Source organism: Gobius niger (genome assembly GCF_951799975.1).
Source record: "Gobius niger genome assembly, chromosome: 6".
NCBI classification, from domain to species: Eukaryota; Metazoa; Chordata; class Actinopteri; order Gobiiformes; family Gobiidae; genus Gobius; species Gobius niger.
Genome location: NC_136857.1, coordinates 9,040,478 through 9,061,372, shown reverse-complemented (window position 1 = coordinate 9,061,372; position 20,895 = coordinate 9,040,478). Strand labels below are relative to the sequence as shown.

The window sequence follows — 20,895 nt, the reverse complement described above, 5'->3', positions numbered from 1 at the left end:
GTATATATTATGAAACCTACCAGAAAGTTGGTAGGCTCAATGCACAGGGACGGGACGCCCCCCTACCCTTCGCAGGAGCCCTAAGTAATTAAGTAAGTTATTGTGACAATCCCTATTTAGTTGTATTGTACTGCTTTTATTGTGGAAACCCTCATTTAGATGTAGCAAAGTGATATTATTGTGAAAATGCCTATTTAGTTGGATAATAGTGTCAAAACTGTTGAAATCGCTGAACCTGTGAAGGCTGTTGAATGCGCAGAAAATCTGGAAATTGCTATTGTGAGAGATAGTTTGTACCCAGGGCACAGAATTTGGTGCTACGCCCCTGCCCACCATCGCCCTGGGATTACAAACCACGACCAAAATACAACAGACTTATAACGTAACATGTAAAATATTGTCTTTTCCTCAAAACTTGTTGACCCACTGAAAACGGTTCCCTGACCCACCAGTTGAGAACCAATGGCCTTAAGTTTGGGCCACTATAGGGACGCCAAGCCCCACCTTTGATAATGACAAAAATCTTCCCACCACCAAGCACACCTATCAAACCTACTCGCCTTATAATAAAGATATAATAATAATGATTTAGTGATATACTGACCTCTTGTGGTTGAAGTTTGTATAAGGCACAAGCTTTGGAAATTGCCCTGCTAAATTGTGTACTACTGAAAACAAAACATCACTCTTACTCTTATTTGGTGTTCATTTTATTTATCATATGGTGTAAATAATTCAGACATGAGAGGGGGATTCCAATGTATTTCATTCTTTCTGTCAGCCCCAAGCCCCAACAATCGCAAGGAAAGTCAACAGGCAGCCAATCATTAGAACTATGATCTAAATAAAACATTGTGCAGCTACCATGTCTTAGCGGCTTGTTTATTTTTCTATCCAGGCAACCAGCGCTGTTTCCTTGACTCCACTCGCCTGCACGCGCCTCTCTCTCTCCCTGGAAAATTAGATCTAGTGGCAGATTAGTAATATTGTCGTTTTCTTATCCTTTCATCAGCTCGGGCCTTGGTAATATCAGCCTTGTGAGTGCTTCAGATCTATCTCCCGCTCTGATACCGGGCATTTGCAATTCCAACGCTCCGTATCGCCGCTCAAATCGAGAATAGGGGAGAGAGCAGGGGAGGAAGGAGGGGCACTTCCACACAGGAAATAGGACTTGGAGAAGAAGTGATTTGCCCTACTACTCAACAAGGGGGATTTGGAGAGGTGTCTGAGCGATGAAATATTAAAAAGGATGCTGGGTGGCTGTAGGTCCAATCTGGCACTGTGCAGGGGGGTGTGACCGGAGCGAGCGGGGTGAAGAAAGTGCTGATTAGATGACTAGGATTAAGGGACAATATCCATAGATGGAGTGTGAAAGAAAGCAATTGGAACAAGCAATGATGCCAACTTATGGTGTGGAAAATATAGGAGGCTGTTAGATTCGGGAAGCCACAATACAAATATCTCTGTAAGTTGGTTGGTATGATTGGTTGGCGAAATTGCTCAAACATCCGATTTTCAAGAGTAATGTCAGAATGGGACTCAGTGGTGACTCAGTATTGTCTCACCTCAAAGCAATAATGTCCCAGGTTTGAATTCGAAGCCAGGTGGGCCCTTCCTGTGTGGAGTTTGCATGTTCTCCACAAAGAGATGCCCAACTGTGGCTTCCGTCATTAACCTAAAACATGCAAAGTGGCTTGGGTACTGCTTTGAGGTAGCCCAATGCTCCTGACATGTTGCCCAAATGCACTGGTTAAAAAATACATTAAATACTTTTTTCCATACAGAGACAATAAAGATGGCACTTTATCTTTTTTTGCTATGTGTACTATTGCTAGCAAGTTTAGGGTCACTTAAAATGACCTTATTTTTTAAAGAAAAGTACTGCTGTTTTTAATGAGGATAACGTTAAATTAAACAGAAATACAGTTTAATGTCTAAACTTTAGGCATTGTTAATTCCCATTCTAGATGGAAACAGGTGATTTTCCACCATCACTCCAGTGTTCTAATGGTACATTGTGTTAGCTAATCGTGTTAGAGGATAATTGATGATTAGAAATAAAGCCCTTGTGCTGATAGTAGTGTGTATAGTATTATCATGCATATAGTTGTTCAGTCTCTCTTCTACACATTTGAAATTAACCTCTTGATAGCTTGGCCATATGGTATTTTGATATTAGAAAATGATCTTCGTGTCAGATTGTTCATATTATTCTCTCGCGTGTGCAGTGTTGTTGAATGGCGCTGCCGACCCCAGTGCAGTGCATTGTTTGTCTGCTGATGAGAGGCTCGTCTGTCTTGTGGCTCTGATGTCGCGAAGGCTTTGGGCCAAGCCGCTGACAGAAGGAGCCTTTGCAGCGCACTGTGCCCTCTGCCATAGACACACACAGGCCCTGAGCTGCTGCTGCTACTGCTGCTGCTTCATATAAGAGAGAGGAACGAGAGCCATCCCTCTATGGACCAAATCAGAGGCGCTGACTGAGGAGGGCTGTACAGATAGAGTGTCTCATATACTGCACTTGCGAGTTGTCAGTCTTTAAAGTATTTCTGGTTGAGATTTGATGGCTTTGCAGGGTTTGTTGCGCAGCATTATATTTACACAATGTCACAATTGTGATTTAGTAAACATGTGATTTGATATGCCATTCATGTGGAGTTATGGGATCGGGGGACGTGGTATGTATAGATTGTAGTATGGTGGTTTGCTCTGTATGTAAAGTATTTAGGGCTAGATTTCACACTTGCAAGGGGAATTTACAGTATTTGTGTGCACAGAGTTATTTCAAGTCATTTACAGAACAGAAAGGATGTTTTAACAGAACATGTATAACAGTTACTGTACGAGGCAACTGTGATTATACTGTGTTGCACTATGTCTGTATTTTGTGTTGCATCAGCCTGTGTTTCTATTATGTGCTGCACTGTATTGTTCATTGTATGTTCTGTGGTAAAGCCTATTGTCTGTTGGTATCTGTTCTTACCCCATGGGACTACGGAGGCCAGGGCCAGTGTATTTGCAGCTGCCGTCTTTTACAAATAAACAATAAATTGAATAGAATTATGTATTTGCTAAATCATGTTTCTGTTCGGTAGCCATCTTATTTTGTGCTGGTAGTTTTATTTGCCAACAAAGATGGCATTCGTTTTTTGTTTTGCTCAAACATATATCACGCCAGTTCACTCCCTGTGTGAATATTGACTCAGTCACATATGTGGTCTGTGAAAGTTACCAAGAGCACGAGAGTCTTTCTTATTTATTGTGTCTGCCTTCTTGCCTAATTAACCATCCCAAAGGTCAACATTTGACTAATGTTTCTCATTTCACCAGTGTTCACTTGCTGTTCTTTCCAAATAGTTGCCTGAGGGATATATTCTCTTACCCTGTATTGATTAGGCTGTGATATGCAGAAGAGGTGTACACTGCCATCTAGTGGACTATAAAAGGTTGTGCAGCATAAAGACCACCTACTATTTCCTCTCTCGTCTTCTGTTTGCCTCTTCTGTCATGTGTGTGAGGCGCCATGGGAGGAACAAGCTCCCCTATGGAGCATCCTGCCTGGCTGTCATGCACACCCTGATATGTTTACAAAATTACAAACAGTGCCTACTATAATGGCATGATTACGTAGAAAAAGAATGTGGTTTAAAATGCTTTAACAATTCAGAGAGCTTTAATGGAGAACTTGCTGTTTTGGTGACCCTTGGTGCTTGTATCTGTCTTGATATCAGCGCGGCTAACTCAGCAGGAACTGACAGCCAATTCAGCGAGAAAAGCAGCCATGTCAGGAAAGTGCACTAAGCAGCTCCAAAGTCATTGTCTTTGTCGGACAAACTTTCTTGGGAAAATAAGTGTTGCAAAATCCCACTATAATCTCTTCTAGCTCTAGGGAGTTTTTTTTTTCTTCTTCCTCCACCGTCAATAAAACCCAAATGCCCACACCATCTCCTCCCACACGAGCCGTCTGCTGTTTGTCCACTATATTTGTGAATGCAGAACAAGGAACCAGAGAGGCAAGACTTTTAATTAGCTTTGCGCTGATTTGTATGCGTTTCCTGTGTCTGTTGGCCTACACGTTTTTATAGGAGCTTTAACTAGACAGGCCGCAACAGAATCCTGCTGTCTCAGCCCACATCAGAGGCACGGGCCAGCTGCATTCAGAGAGGCCATATGTCCACAAGACGAGGGAGGCGGTTCTCGGTGGAAGGCTACGTATGCAAAATCGAGGCATGAAAAGGGCCACTATGCTGCTTGACCTCCGTAGTTGAAGTGTAATTTTATGACCACCGACTAGGGCTGCACATGTATGGGGAAATGTCTTGATGATTGCGATTTTTCACTATTAGATATAGCTATATTTGCAAAGATTGTGTTCACTCAGCACATGTGCAGGAGCAGTAACATTTGAGGGAAGGCTGAAATACCTACTAAAAAATACAATAATCACCTACATTTCACTTGTCTGTAAGTAAGGCCCCATGGAGAAAGATATTTTTGTTGTTTGCAAATAAATGCAGTCTTTGCTGTTTGATAAAATGGAATTTCAGTGATCAAGATGAAATTGTGCACCCCCAGAGCATCTTGCAGCTCTTGTGGAGGGTTCATTCAACTATATTTCGAAAAAGTGATCCTCGGAATCAACAATGGTAAAGTTGATACACATGGGGAGTGAAGGCTGGATTGGAACAAGTAGGTAAGTCATTGTATAACCGAACAAAATTGTGTTCCGGTGTTAGTCCTGAGCCGCTGCAACTGAGCCGTTCCGCTACTGCAGGCCAACCTGACCAGCATGTTTTTTGGAGGTAGGGGGAAACCGTAGCACCTGGAAGAAACCTGGCTTGGCTGCCTTTGGTGCTCCTCTGATCCTCACTGGGTTTGTCCCTGTTTCAGAGCGTGGTGTCCTGCACTGGTCAGCTCCACCTCCTTCCTCTTCCTCCTGCACAGCTTCCTCGGGTCTACGGGGAAGAAGCTTAGCAGTTAACCTGTTTGCTTATCCATTGAGCCATTAGCCAGAACAGTTGGGATAGACGGCATGTGTGGCTTACCTGCGAGTCTTTCCCGGATGCCCCCACGTTTGTCCCTTTTTTGTTTTTCCTTTGCGCCTCTTGTGACGCCTCTACTGTGCTGCGGGTGTGGGGGGCTCTTAGTGCCGCCGCATCATGCAATTTCATGGGTGCACTAGTTTCTTGTGCATGGAGAACGTGCACGAAGAATAAAGATGCACATTTATATGCAAAATTACAGCATCAGAGAGGAGACAAAGCAACCTCATGTGTGAAGCACCAACAGCCATTTCTGCATGTATTTTCCACAGGTCTAAAATAGATCGAGGCCCAGTCCTTGCGTCGAAAGCCCCACAGCTGATAGCATAAATCTGAGTGCATTCGTCAGTGTGAAAGGGCACTCTGCTCGCCGTTTGGCTCCATCAGCGCATGTGCCCAGACTACAAACACCCCACCCCACCCCCACCACACACCTCAACCCCTCCTCCCCCACCCCCTCCCTCCCTTCACGTATGGATCTCCTCATACAAACTCCGATGGTCAACAGTCAAGAGCAAGGTTAAATAAAGTGCCATGCTTCACTATAATTGAGCTTGAGTTACAGCAGAAAGTCTGGGCCAATTAACAGGCTTTTGTGTGGAAGGTGACTTTACAAGGCCTTCCCGGGATGAGGAGCGAACAGGGCTGGCGGGTCTGCGGGAGCGGCGGGAGAGAGGGGCTCCAACAAGAACAAAATGTCATCAATTGGGTTAGATTCAGTGGAAGACGGGGGAATTGGAGACACATAGGTTTTTATTGGATGAAGCATAAGTGTAATTGGCAATTAAGTGAATAAAAGGTTGTCATATGTGGTCGCTTTCCGGTGTCCAGTCTGCTGTACAGCGGCCTATAACCCATTGGATCTATGGGCCTTTAATTAGATTTTGACCGTACTACAACATGCTGTCTTGACTTCGTACATTTTTATGTTCTGCTGTAATTTGGTTTGATTGTTACCTGAGAAATATAAATGTCATCACTTTTTGTGTTAATATTTTTCATAGTATTTTTAGTATTTCATAGTTGGGAGTTGTGACCATGGCAACACACTGTAAGGTGCTTCAGGAAGTAATCTGCTGTCTCCATTCGAAGCGAGCGCAACCTCTTAACCCCCGCCTGAACCGAGCGTTGTTTTTTTTACCCAAATCTTAAGGCTTCTTGAACAAAGCATAAAAATAGCGATGAAAACAAGGATGAAAATGCAACCAAAAAATGACAAAAGAAGCCACAAAAGAGGGACAAAAACGCAAAAAAAAAAAAAAATTAGCAAAAAAAAGTTTTTTAAAAAACAAACGAAAAAATCAACAAAAATGTGACAAAGAAGTTACGATCAGTTTTGTGGGTCTTTGCTTTCAAATGAGACATTCCACTGGCCTGTAAACTCCTCTAGTCTCCACACAGGCAAATCTCAATATCCAACCACATTTACGTGAACACAAAACTGTAAACTATTTTTTTTGCTTTTCATTGACTTGATACAAAGCGATGCAGTGTTTTGTTGCCTTTGTAAAATGTTCCACAAGTCTTAATCACTGAATATCAAAACAAACATCACATTGTTAAGAGCCAGCCTGCCATTCTCTTTCAAAGTGTCACAGTCGATCATTGTTCTGAAAAATATTTGCGCACAAAATGCATTCTGGCGTGAACCGGTGTATCCCTGGACGTTTTAAGCTGAAGAGACCAACACTTGCCGGTGATAATTAGGGCTTAACACGTCCGCTAATTGCACCAAAGGGCGATGCTGATTTACAATTGGCCCTCACACGGCTTTATTAAAGAAGAGACAAAGGTCCTATCCTACAGTCACCTTGGGGTTAACACTCGATACATGGCAGTTTAGTGCAGAGTCTGCCTTGGTTGAAATATATCTCTCCCAGGGGACGATGAGCCACAGGCCAGCCATTTCTGCCTGCCCCTCTCTGTGCTGCGTAAGTGGGGCTTACTCTGCACAGAGCACATGGCCCGAGCTCAGAGGGGTGAATGTGTCAACAGCAACAGTCAACGTCATTACACAAATAGTTAATCATTAGAAATGCTACAGTAGATCGGATCTCAAAAATGTCACTTTTTTTTTCTGGCTGCAATCTATTATTCTGCCTGTCTGGCTACTTGAATGTGATGCAACTCCTCTGCAAGCTCCATGGTTTCTTTTTTATGAATATGTTTCAGGCATTATGTTGATACTTCAGTCTCTATCAAAATCATCGTTGCATCGGTATGTAAATGTGGGTCAATGCATTTTGCTGTTTAACAAATTAAGTATTTTGAATTAGTTCTTGAAGCTACTGGCATGTCACATCAAGTTGCTGCAATTTATAACTTCCCACTCCCATACTTTGTACTTACAAGCAATAGGGGTTGTGGGATCAATTTCCGGACCAGCAAGCATACAATCTACATTGTCTGGCTATACCCTCATTGTTCAAAGATAGGTGGATAGATGGAGATGTTGTCTATCAATGTCCGTAATTGCAGGGGTAAGCTCCAGTCTCAAAACATGTGCACTCAAAACCTGCACAATAGGTTTATCCTCAAGCTATAGGGACTCCTGCCTAGGAAGTTAAACCAGTGGCACTGAACGATTGATCAAATGCAGAGGGCAAGTTCCCCAACTGGCTCAAAGGGTGGTAACATCACAAATGAAACCCCTGCATATTTGACCTGTTAGCTGAGATCATTAGTTGCTGATGAAGCTTTTTGAATGAGAGGCAAGCAGCACAAGCAGCATAGTGACGACTAAAGAACTTTTGTCTTCAATGGACAAGTCATTACGACCGATAGCTTACGCAAATAACGACTTAACCCTGACCCCAACTGAAGAAGAAAATGAATGGATGAGCATAATAGTCTATATAGGCGTAATTGTTATGCTCAGTTGACTTCCATGTAATTAACAAAAGCCATTCAGCTCCACCCCTGCTGTTCACATCACTGCTTAAATGCCCCTCATGTTTTGAAAGCCACTCCAGACCGGCATCGATTCCTGCAGGGGGGTGGGAGAGTAGGGCTGGCTTTTAGTATGTGAGGAGTAGAGAAATGAAAAAAAAAGAAAAAAAAAAAAAGGAGGGAGAGTGAAAACAAAATGCGGAGGGAGGGGCGAGGAAAGAGAGAAGGAGAGATGGCATGTTAATGAGCCCTACCTCTGACACATCCTCCTGTTTCTATGGAGACCAAGGAGCCAATCACGTGGCCCGGTTGAGGACTGTACTACTGCGAGCGCACGAGGAGGAGGAGGGGAGAGCAGAGGACACGGATGCTCCTCTTGACTTTGAGGAAGGATGTCATCACCCAAAGGCTCAATTGCATTTTTCGGATTATTATTTTGAATTGGCAATTTCAGATCCCAATGAGAACTATTGCCTGAGACGTACTTGTCAAATCCTTGCGTCTTCACCCTCAAGTCTCCCTATCTCACCTTTCAATCACCACCAGCCCCCCCCCCCCCCCCCCCAACCCCCCTCTCTTATGGACGCTCCTCGTTGCATCACGCGCGCAGCTCCGTGTGGCAGCCCGTGTTTGTGACTGGGAGGGGAGACCGAATCCGTCCGTGTGCCCTGTCCCGCTGTCGACTTTTCCCACCGTGACACCCCAGGATGGACAAGCCCAGCGTGTGGAGTGCCGTGGCGCGCACCTCGGACACCCGCCGGACACGGGACCCCAACGCCAACAGACCCGGATCGGCCATGGGGTACCGACTCTATGACATGTGAGTAGTTTGTCCTGCGTGTGTGCGCGTGTGTGTTTTTGTGGAAGGGAAGGGCGGTGCTGGCTGCCTGGCGGTTCATTTACGGAGGGAACGGAGGGGATAACCAGTGTTCCATTGGGCTCTGCTGAGTCACCCAATGCATTTACTTAAGTAAAGAGTGCTTATGTGGGAGCGTTGATTGCACGTTTGGTCCGTTTATTTCTCACCAAATAAAGAGATGGCGCTTGGAGATTGTACGCTGCGATCCACACACGAGGCTGCCCGTGGTGCGTGTGTGAAGTGAACATGCGAAAGGTGATTCCAGGAGTACACATGTAAACACTGCCCGTCCCTCATGGGACTGTTTTAAATGGCTGTAGACTTATGAATCTTTCAAGCCATGCAGTTTGAATTGTGTGCCCAATCTCCACTTTACCTTGTGCACCTTCTCGCTGAATAAGCACCCTCTGTTTTCTGCAGTGGAGCTCCTCTTGTTGTGCCATGCTGTGGTTTAATCCCATCAAAATCTGCTGTAATCTCGTGTGAATGCTTACAGTTTTTAGGAGATCAGCTGGGGATCTACTGTAAACAACATGTCATGTCATGGTCTATTGCCTGACTCAAGGCTCAGTCATATTAATGAACATGAGACCTTCACGGGGAGAGGGGGGGGGACCTTCACAGGCAAGGTTTAAATCTCTGCTTTGTAAACAGTGCATACAAGCAAGCAAGTAGGAATGCGTTCTAAACAGTACTGTGCAATAGTACGGGCAAAATATGCACTGATGTAGCAATACACAAGTGTCACATTAACAGCAGAGGGAGAGTGGGTGGACCTCTGCCAAGTCACTGATCCCACCTTGCAATGGTCACAGTTGTCCAGATATATGGAATATAGTAAAGTACAGGGTAAGGACGGGCAATACGGGAAAAAACATGAATACAATACTTCTCATATTGAACAATCTTGCTTTCTTATATTATTGTATTATTTTCACTTTGATTGAAGACTAGATAGATCTTTTAAATGAACCTCATCTCAACCCAAAAAATACGTTCCACCCTCTGCTCCTCAATCCTCCTCATTTCACACACACAAAAAAAAGTCCATACTCTTCCAAACTCCAAACCGCTGCACTGCTACTACCACAGGAGGCTGTAGACCTGACAGATATTAAAAACGAAAAGAAAAAAAAGATGATAAAGATGATAAATGATTTGAAATGATTGAGCAAAGTTGAGATTGCCATTAAATTGTAATTACCGGTAATTAGTTCAGGGTTAAATGCTCATTCTGTTGAGCTCTTAAACCTTGTAATTCACTTTGGGTATAAGCTTCTGCTCATAATTAACGGTACTTACAAGAAGTCTATTAAGAATTGGTTAAAAATGATGACAATATGGTGTAATTAGGGCTGGGTACCATTAAATGATACCAGTATGGTAAAAGTTTAGGTTCTACTGGTGTTGAAAAACAAAAAGTATTGAAAGCAGGAAGCGAAAAAAAAAAAAAAAAATTATCTTTGGTCTTTCTTCTCTCTTTGGTCCAGAGACGGCATTAAAGGAAGTGACTTGTTTGTTTGTTTTTGTCAGCATAAATACATTATTTTGGTAGCGTTTTGTATTAAGGTGTGCTGTATTAATTAAGGTATTAATAAGCATTAATAATATGCTTGTAAAGTATTAACACACTGCTTATTATACTTTTATCAGTTAACATACTAATAGGCCATTAATAATACGCTTATTCATAGCCAACCCTAACCTTAACCCTTACCTTAACCAGAAAATGATTACTAATAATGCTTATTAATACTTAATGAGAACACCTTAATCTAAAGTGATACGGTTATTTTTTCCCCTAATTTATTTTGCCTAACATTTTCCCCTTTTTCCTTTTTTTTTTTTTTGCCCAATTTTTTCTCATTTTCCCAATTTTATTCCCTAAGTTTTATTACTAATATTTTCACTATTTCCCACAATTGTTCCCCCATTATTATTATTTTCCTTATTTTTACCACAATTGATCCCAATCCCCCCTTTTTCCCCCAAATTATTTCCCCTTTTGACATTGGCCATGAACCCGATATTGACAACATGTATTGTTCTGTTTTCTGTTTCTAGACGACACATATTTTAATATAGGTATCGAATGTTACCCAACTGTAGGTGTAATGCAATACTGACAAATGTTCAGCAATGCACACAAAGGTAAACACTTTTATTTCTGCCTCAACACCGACTATTTCTGAAATTGCACAAACACAGAATAAATCATGCCAATCCCATAAGCGTGGTTAAATGATCCTGTCACATCACTAGTGTTGCATAACTAGTTTTCCACACACCTCCATCTGTCTTCATTAAGCTGCAGATTTCGTGGGCTTCTCTACATCTACAGCACCAAAAACGCCCCTGGACGTGAACAGAGTTTTTTAATTCCTCCTGACTCGGACGTGCGCTCTGTTTGTGGACAGTCGCTCTGTTGTGACGGAACTGTGTTGTTGTGTCAAATACAAACCTCCTCTGTCAGGTTTGTGCTTTTTAAAAGAGGAGCTGTGACGCTGCAAATGTCACGACATAATCACTTGTAGGCTCGGCCCCTTTGGTGTTGAAATGCTTGGAACTGTGCTAAAGCGAGATACAAGAACGGACCAAAGGTTGTATTGGCCTTTACAGATGTGCCGCTGTCGCCTGGAGGGCTGCGCTTCCAAGAAAAGGTGCCAAGGGAAGCTTCGATTTATCTGCCTGCCCACTTTACACAATATCTGAATGTGGGCTGAGAGATATGACGGGGAAATTCAAAATGATGGTGGTAAATAATGCATTCACCATATTTCAGTTTAGAGTTCACAAACAAACAGTCCAGTGGCATACAGTATAATCTGCCTCTTAAAGTTTCAGGGTAAATTCAAAACCTATTGAACTGAAAAGAATCTTCTAAACATTGTTCTACAAACGTGAGAAAGCACACATTGTATCTCCAATTGACTCTTCTTATCTTCAAACATTACAACGCCGCCCAAGAAGTGACTTCCTGTTTCGATCCAGCAAAATAAAAGCACACAGCTCGTCTCATGGATTAGTTCAGCAGGTACTTGCAACATTACAAGAATATAATTAAATACACACATTTTAAGTGTTTTGTCTGTTCATAGTTAGGTAGAAAGAAAGCTGAATTAATGAACTGCTGAACTAATGAATAAGATGGTGCTTTTAGAAATACAGTTTTTGTTAGAAATCTCCAAAACGAAAATTAACAATTGATTTGCCTCATCAGTATTTGACAGTGATCGGATTCACAAACCTGACATATTATTTTTATGTCTGAAAGTCTATTGGCCAACATCACGCTCATGTTTTTCAATATTGTCTCCTCTTTTGGACACCTTTATTAGGACATTGGTTCATATGTGCTGACAGAGGAGACATTGAACTCTGAAGCAGTTTTTGTTTCATGTGGATTCTTCCGGTGATGACTGAGATATTAACCAAAAAGACAAAAAAAAATCTGCAATTCGCCAGTTACCACAGTTACCATTTTTCAGTTGCCCTCCACCCTAATTTTAAACTAATTTATTACTAGTTTTATACTAATTATTCAAAAACTACTTAAACAAATGCAGAATTATGAATATAGTTTTCTACTAAATAAAGAAACAAAGACATGGAGAGGAGCAAAATGGTTCAACAGCCCATAAATACATAAATCACGGAGAGAGATGGATGATGCTTCATGTTAGCGTCGCGCTAATGCTAACGGCTAGCTAGCGTTAGTTACGACTGCCCTTTTTTCACTTCTTTTGGACAATCTGCTGTGAGAAAATATCCATATGGGCCCGATTTACTTTTGTTTTTATTTATGTGTGATAAATAAGTTCATATTTCACCAGAACATGGCTAAAAAGAATGGAAAATTGTGTCTCCCAAAAGATTCTATTTTCCCCCCTTGGTGAAACCACGCCCCCTTCTATGACACGATGCCATCTTTATCTACAGGCTCTTAAGAATGTTGTGATGTCACTTGAACGCAACCTTTTGCTTGAGGTATACCTAAAATACAGTGGGACAGCATGATTAAAAATGCCTAATTGTGATTTTTCTCATTTGCATTTTGATTAGGCTTATAATTTATCTTTCAAACATGAGATTCAGATCTTAATGCACTTACTAAATAAGTTCAGACGCTTTAACACTTGAGACATGACTTCAATTTGAACTGCTAACTCAAGAATCTCGTGCATTTCAGAGAATGATTTGAGAGGTCTTGATCACAAGGTTAGCAAGTTTAATAAGTCCCAATGGAGACATATTCTTTTGATGTTTTCAGACTATTTTTACGCCTAATTAATTGCAGTCTTTGCGATGTTAATTGGAATCAATTGTTGAATTCTGTCTTGAAAGCATACATACAGTAAGCACTACATTGTGCAGGCATGACACCACTTACTATACAGTACATTAATAGACTTTGCCCTTCGTGTAGATAATGTCAAGCTTCCTCTGAGGGCGTTTGTTTTCATAAAGCCAAGTCTAGCAGGGATGCACACTTTACACGACTGACTCAGTTGCTTAATGTAATGCCCCTATTGAAATGACGCCATGCAGCGCTGATGAAAACCGCGTGCGTCATCACCCGAGCTGCTTGCGTGCCTTTGACAGCGGCGCGTGCTGGCTCTGCAGACTCTACTACACACTCTAGTCGAATAGGCAGCAGCGAACAGTTATATGAATTGGACAAGAACGCTGTATATAAAACAATGGTGACTTTGCCAGAGCTGAGGCTGACAGGGCACGCTGTCATTTAGCATCAGAGTTTAGACTGTAGCACAAGGGAAGGTGAGTCACTAGAGAGATGTACAGGCACGAATAGTAGAATATAAACTAAAACATAGAAATCAAGGCAATGCAAATTTATACAGCACATTATCATGTGCAACTCAACTCAATGTGCCTCACAGCAACACCAAAAACACAATAAAAACACAATAAAACAAATCAATCAATACACTCATAAAAATATACAAAATATTAAAAGTAGGCAGCAGTAAATAGGCACGTTTTCAGCCTGGACTTAAACATAGTAAGAGTTGAGGCCTGTCTTACGTCCTCATTGAGGCTGTTCCACACTTTTGCTGCGTGAAACTAAAATGCAGCCTCACGTGTTTAGTGGTGGCTCTAGGAACCACCAGGAGACCCCTCCCTGAGGATCTCAGGGCCCGAGATGGTTAATACGGCAATAACACGTCAGCTATAAATTTGGTGCCCGACCAAAATATCAAGGCTTTAAACTTACCTTAAAAATGAACTTAAAATTGATCTCAGACCCTTTGTGCAGGGACTTCCATTTACCTGATGTTGAGGATTCTTTTTAATATATTTAAAGGGACTATACAGAGTTTAAAAATGTTAAAATGATGTATTTTCCTCCCCCTACATGTTCCAGCAATGTCCTAATGTGTAGAATGAGCCCAGACCTGTTCACCACAACTGCCTCTATAATCCTGCACTCAAAAAACTCTAACTTTTCACTCAAAAAGTTGTTGCTTCGGGTCCAGATTGCCGCCATGCACGAGCGTAATATAGAAGGTACAGTTACAAGCATGACCTGAGGTGGCAGCAGTGAGTATAAAATGGGCAACTTGCATCTAGCCCCTTTAAAGCAACAAGTGATTTTGCAATGTACGGTATAAGGGCTGTCACGATCGTCTTATCTTTCAATAAACAACAGATAAACTATATTTTTTTGGGCTCGGTATTTATCGTCTGTACATTTAGCACCATTTCCCCACTACTTTTTCTTTGTAAAACGGAAGCGAATTGAGTTTCATTTTATTTCATGTTTATTGCAGCTTGTGTGGTATTTTAGAATATCATGATGCACTTTTAGAAAGGTTTACTGTAATTTTTATGCCTGAGAGTTGACAGTATCTTGCATCGTTAGAGTCAATAATATTGTTTATCGCGATACTTTGCCTCAATATATCGAACTTCAAATTTGTTATCGTGACAGGCCTATACGGTATTGTGTTTTCCTGCAATACGGATAATGCTTCTCAAGTTTGCCCTCACCATCCCATAATTTGATGATGATTGTGCTGCCCAGACATGGACTCTACTTCTTCTTGAATCATATTGTTCTGAATAAGGCTTTGAAATGTTCCATCAACATTATTATTATTTAGAAATATCAGACTTTCTATTATACTAATGATTGGCTCTTCTGGCATTCAGAGCATTGGTACTTGGGCAGTAATCACAATCAACATCACAAACCACAATTTTAGAGATCCATGGGGTCTTATTATATACTGTATAAAACCTGCCACCCCTGTAGTTTTAGACTTCTACATGTTGTGAAATGCACGTGTTTCCTTTATCTTTTTTCCCCCTTGCAGCCCTAATGAGCAGTTGTATGTTTGAACTGAACATTCTTGCTTTGAGGAGAGCATTTGGCTTTTCTTCTCACTTTTGCCTTGGTGCATGTTATTAATTAAAATGAACAAATAAAGACGACGATATAAAAAAAGCAACTAAAACGCTCGCCGTTATAAAAGAGGTCACCCGTGTGGCGCTTTTTCAGTGAGACGAGTCCTTATGCCTCGGTGTTGATACTTTTATTGATCGCCCGTGTTCTGTCATTCATCACTTTTTCATATATTGCTGACAGGAAACGCCCTCGAGGTCGTTAGGAGGAGAGATAGAGCTTGTTAAAAGACGATTAGATACAAATGATTGGTCCGAAATAGCTACTCCAGTGTGTTTGGTCAGCACAAAATGCACATGCGTCTCATCCATTGAGCACATTTTTCTATGCCTCTCCTCTCTCTATGCTACTGTATCATGTTCCCCGCCTTTGCCAGACCATCCCAGGCTTGGCCCTTACCGCGCGGATCTGGCTCGAAAGGCTGTGATTTGCACACGAAAACGTCAGCATCTGGACATTTGTGGAGCAGCGCTGTTCTGCCCAGCTGTAGCAGTGTGTCGGGCATGTGTGTGTGTGTGTGTGTGTGTGTGTGTGCGTGTGTGTGTGTGCGTGTGTGTGTGAGAGGATGGCACAGTGCAGCTTAGCTCTCAGGGCACTTCGCGCTCGGTTAAAGTTTCCTTAGGGGAGTGTAGCCGGAGCTGCTGATGCATCCGTGGTTTCAGAACAGCTCGTAATAAGCCCCTGTCTTTGCCAGTGGCGGCATCACAAGCCACAGCGCCCAGGGAGCAGGCAGCACGGTTGAGCCGTACATTTTGTTCCCTTGATACAAATGCAAAAACACATGGAGGGCTATAGCAACAATATGCTTACGTAATGGCGAGCACGCAGACATCACATGCTCTCTGGGGGGACTGATTCACGCTCATGCATTTTGTATGCACGCTTGTTTGCATAGCATGACAGTGGGATTCTCAGTGTGCTATCTCAGTGCAATTCATATCAGGCTAATCCTATCGAGGAAGACCAAACCGTGAATCATCGCAGACAAGTGCTCAGACAAGCTCAGGTACAGGGGCGCAGAGTCTGAAAGTGCTTTATCAACATGATGAATGAGTTTGTGCAAATCGTGGGACAGAATGGTCGATTTATGCTGTACATTTGTGTGACAGCAATGTGTCTATTACTCTGATCCAAATGTGATTTTTGTGTAATGCCATTTGATCAAGGTCACATGTAAAAGAGCATGCACATTGCGAAATAGACTGAAGAACTTGTAAACTAATGCAACACCATGCCTTCTTTTGTTTTTTGAGGTCTAGGGTTAGCAGAGGACATTTATCAAAATAATTGCAACCTTAGTGAGTTGCAATCACATAGCGCTTTTGAGAGCAAAGAGGGGGCACGTGGGTTTAGTTTGTTGCGAGGACTATACTTACAAGTGCAGTGCAGCATCCAAATACCCTCATCCAGATCTTGAGCATGTTTTATGGTTGAACCCAGCGGAGACCCAGTCAGACACAGAGACTGCATGCATACTCAACACAGAAAAGCCTTGCGTGATTTGGAAATCAAACCTGTAATGTCCTTGCTGTGAGGCGAGACCGCTAACCTCTCTGCCACGGTGTTGTAGTGGAGCTGTAATGTTGTCACCCATTCTGCTTTCGTTGGACAGTGTGTTGAAGCCAGAGCGAGCCACAGTTATGCGGAGATGGCACGCACAGTTGCTTTTAACAGAACTCACCAATGTAGGCCTGGGATGTAGTGGTTTTGTGTTTTTAAACTTTACAACCGCTTTACAACGGTGTAGTTGTAAAGCGCTTGATATAAATGAGCTTTGATTGATGATTGATCTAGAGTTAATGAAAAAGCTCCAACAAATATTTGCTTGAACCCTGCCCTGGTCTTTGCATTTTCATTTGCTGTTATGTGATGCGATACTGGTGGCCTGGTGTCTCATTGGAACTCTTATGACAGCCCCCTCAGCCGTTCTTTTACTCATGCAGCTTGCAGATATAAAAAGCCCTAAATGTTTTTGGCACACCCTTGCAGTTAGGGATCAACCTCCTCTTGCAGTCAGATAGGATTTTCCCCTCCTTTGTTCCTTTGGTCTTTTGTGCTATTCGTCTCTATGCCTCCATACGTCTCCCTCCTCTGTGTTCCCCTTTTTGTACATTTTTTTTTTTTTTGTGCTGTACCTTTTTCTGCATACTTGCCTTCTGGCTGAACAGCTGTACAGAACAATGTGTGATACTGTGAGCCGCGTGTCTTTCCTGTAATGTTTCATAGACATACTTTATGGGGCACACTTGTATGATACAGAACAATAACTACTTTCAGTCATGCAAAGACTAGATTTCAATACTGGGGAAGCATTTTTTTTTTTAGGCAATATGGTCCTCTGCAAATAAAAACGTATTCTTTATTGTATTCTACAGACTACTACAAACATGTTTCAAAAAGCAGTGATTCTTCTTTTTGATTTTCCTAAAGCTAATTGAAATTCTGTATTTGTTTGGAAACTTGCGATTAGATGTTTCGATCACTACTATAACATTTTTATTGGCATGGCTCATCCAATCAGATGGATGCTGCTGCTGCTGCTTCTGTTGCTGCATATTACACTCACAGAGGCTATAACGTATCCAGTCACTGATCTAAGAATGCATTTTGTGCAATGGCACGTTGGCCAAAAGTAAGGGCTCCTCAATTATTGAATGCTCCCCTGATGTGGCATGAATAAGACATATACATGAAAGCGTGTGGTTTCTGGGACACACTGCACGCTCCCTACACCAACCATCCACCAGGGGGAGAACTTTTCTAAGGCATTTCTAGCCTCTGCATTTTACAGTTCTCTCTTCATTTTAAACCTCTTGCTTACAACATTTTGCACTGCTATTTTTTCCCCCCACATTATCGCTTTGGAGTGGCCTATGATTCACTCCCTATTAGTTTCACACATGACAAGTGTCATCCAAAATGGCAAATTTGAGTCAGACTTGTTTTTGCTCATACTGTCTTTTTCTTCTTGTGCATCTGATCCCTCTGTCTCTCTGAGGCTCCCTCCGGCCCGCTCACCTCTCATCGGCATGATGACAGGGGATTGTTACAGCAGGCTTGGCTGCATTGAAGTGTGCATTGAGTGCACCTCCTGCTTAGAACAAGGGCATGGGGCAGTCCAGCAGGCGGCTTATCAGAGTTTGACCGGGGCAGCCGCAGAACTCGGCCTTGTGCTGTTTCTTTTCACACTGTGATGGGAGTGAAGTAAGGCACACATTCACTGCAATTTTCTTTCTTTCTTTTTTTTGGCATTTCTTTTCTCTGTTTTTTCTTATGGCTGCAACAACATATCACCAAATTATTCTTTCATCAACATATTAGGTCATGGTGGGATCCAACGTCATATGACAAATGACCGTAAAAAGGACCAATACAAGGCTGCAATACAAGGCGGAACTCATTTGAAGAGCACAGTTTGTGCACATAGTAACCCAAAGTTCTTTACTAAACAATATGAACGTACTTAAAGTACAATGTCAAATGTCACCTAAAATGCAAAGTTAATCAATAAAGCACAAAGTCAATCATCCTTATAGAATTTAATTTAAAGCAAAGATAAATAGCGCATAGATAGATATCTTGCACAGACACATCTTCAGGAAGACTGTTTTTAATTTTAGCTGGATAAAACTGAAACAACACTATGACGAAGATGTGTCCTGTTGTGGCCCAAGATATCCATGAGTCATTGCTGGAGAACTGGAGAGGTCTGTTGGGTCCTGAGGTCACAAAGTTGCCAAAAACTGCAAAACAAAGACGTGCATGTTTACATAGGGGTGGGCTTTCTTGATCATGATAATGAAGGGATACTTTTGCAATCCATCATCATCTTAATTTAGAGTGCTTTGTCGCTCAAAAGGGGGATTGTCTTGAATAAACTACAAAAGTTCAGAACACTTAACACGCTTTTTGGAAAGGTTATATACCATCTTTATTGTTTAGCACCAGGTAATACAACTTTTGTGTTGGTTTTACATTGGACGTATACATTAGACGCAGATTTACATATTATCAACTGATACTAAAAAAAACAGTGTATTTCCCACCTTTATGTTTACAATGAATTTGTGGCTATACATGCGTTTCCAATGACCTCACGCATAGTTCCGGTGGCCATGTTGAATACCGAAGTAGCATTATGCAGTACTACAACATGTAACAATATCTTTACTCAGGATGAAAATGAAAGACAACTGATTGACAGTGGCGTTTTTGTGTACTCGTAATAATTGCTCAAGAAGAAAGCAGTGAAAACACGGCCCCCAAAGAGGAAGAAAAACCTTTCTCTGTGATTCAGACTGAGACTTTAAATCAGTGTTTAAGCTGCTCAATACGTTAGCACTCTACTGGTGAGCATTTAGCTTCAACCACTAACAACTGTCAATGGCTTCAACATGATAAACACGTGTGTGGCTCACATTTATGAACACTGAGGAAATACTACAGTAACAGCTCAGATCTGTCACATGTTGTATCCAAGACGAGATGTTTGGAGTGTGTTTCAGAGCTTTTTCTTGGAGAGGTCAGAGCTGAGCTGTTGAAGCTAAATGCTAACCGGTAGCATGCTAATATCTTGAGCAGCTTAACTGACTGACTGGTTTCTTCACATAAACTTGCACTCTTTGGGGCTGTGTTTTTACGGTTACCTTCTTGAGCAATGATTACGAGTAAATAAAAATGTCATTGTCAATCAGTTGTCTTTCATTTTCATCCTGTGTAGAGATATTGTTACATGTTGTAGAACTGCATAATTCTACTTTGGTATTCAAAATGGCCGCCATAACAGCAAAAGTCACTTGCCTGAAAAGCATGGATAGATTGTTCATAGTTGGAGAATGTGAGGCTAAGTAAATGTGTGTATGTCTTTACATGTGAGTGCTGCCTAAAAAAACATTGTTAGCGTTGTTTCTAGCCCTTGACAACCCCCATGTGTCGGGGCTGTTTAGCAGAATCATGTATAACTACTATTGAAAGAAATCTTTTGTTCATGTTGTCCACTTTTTGACCTCGTCCGGTCCCTCACTGAAAGATGTGGCATTTTCATAAATCTTCTTTGGTACCCCATGCAGTTTGTCTGACAAAAACAAATACACGCTGTCACATGTTTGAATCTGCGCCATCTGCCTTTTGTGCCAGTCACTGCTGCAGTAATGGCTCGTGGTTAGGCTTTGACAGACTCCAGTTTGTTCTGATCACACAGACAGTGGGGTGTCCGCCCACTCTCACCACTAAAGACAGCAACAGGACATGATTTAAAAACTGGAAGTCCATTGTCAATCCAGCCCCTGTCTGACTGACGCTTAAGGGGGGGGCCGCAAGTTAAATCACACTGCTGCATTTTTTAATAGGTTGTGTTCACATGACATCACAATATTTGCTTAGATTTTAAAATTGAGGCGGTGGGCAACTATAACAACTATGGTAACTATGGTTGTTGAACTGCAAACATCTTACTTTTTGGCTAATATCTTTGTTGTTACTGGGAGAATCTACATGAAACAAAAACTGTCTCAAAGTTCATTGTCGTCTCTGTTAGCGTGTATTAATCTAAGGTCCAATCATTTTCTCCTAAAGGTGTCCAAAAGTAGTGACATTATTGAAAAACATGAGTGAGAGGTTGGCCAGTTGAAAGGATTTAAATACACTGGGCTTTTTGGAGATTTCTTACAAAAACTGTCTTT

General features: G+C 41.9%; 1 protein-coding gene across 4 annotated transcripts in view; it reads left to right on the top strand.

Moving 5' to 3' along the window:
• LOC306964461 (IQ motif and SEC7 domain-containing protein 1-like) overlaps nt 1-20,895 on the top strand; it is a 135,379-nt gene that overhangs the window by 54,804 nt on the left and 59,680 nt on the right. Inside the window, exon 1 of one of the 4 annotated variants that reach the window (XM_079558454.1) lies at nt 8,508-8,748. The exons of the other annotated variants lie outside the window; for them this stretch is intronic. Coding sequence (XP_079414580.1) covers nt 8,636-8,748 — 113 coding nt within the window. The 5' untranslated portion in view covers nt 8,508-8,635. Of the gene's footprint in view, nt 1-8,507; nt 8,749-20,895 lie in introns of those variants that run through there. 4 annotated transcript variants of the gene reach the window in all.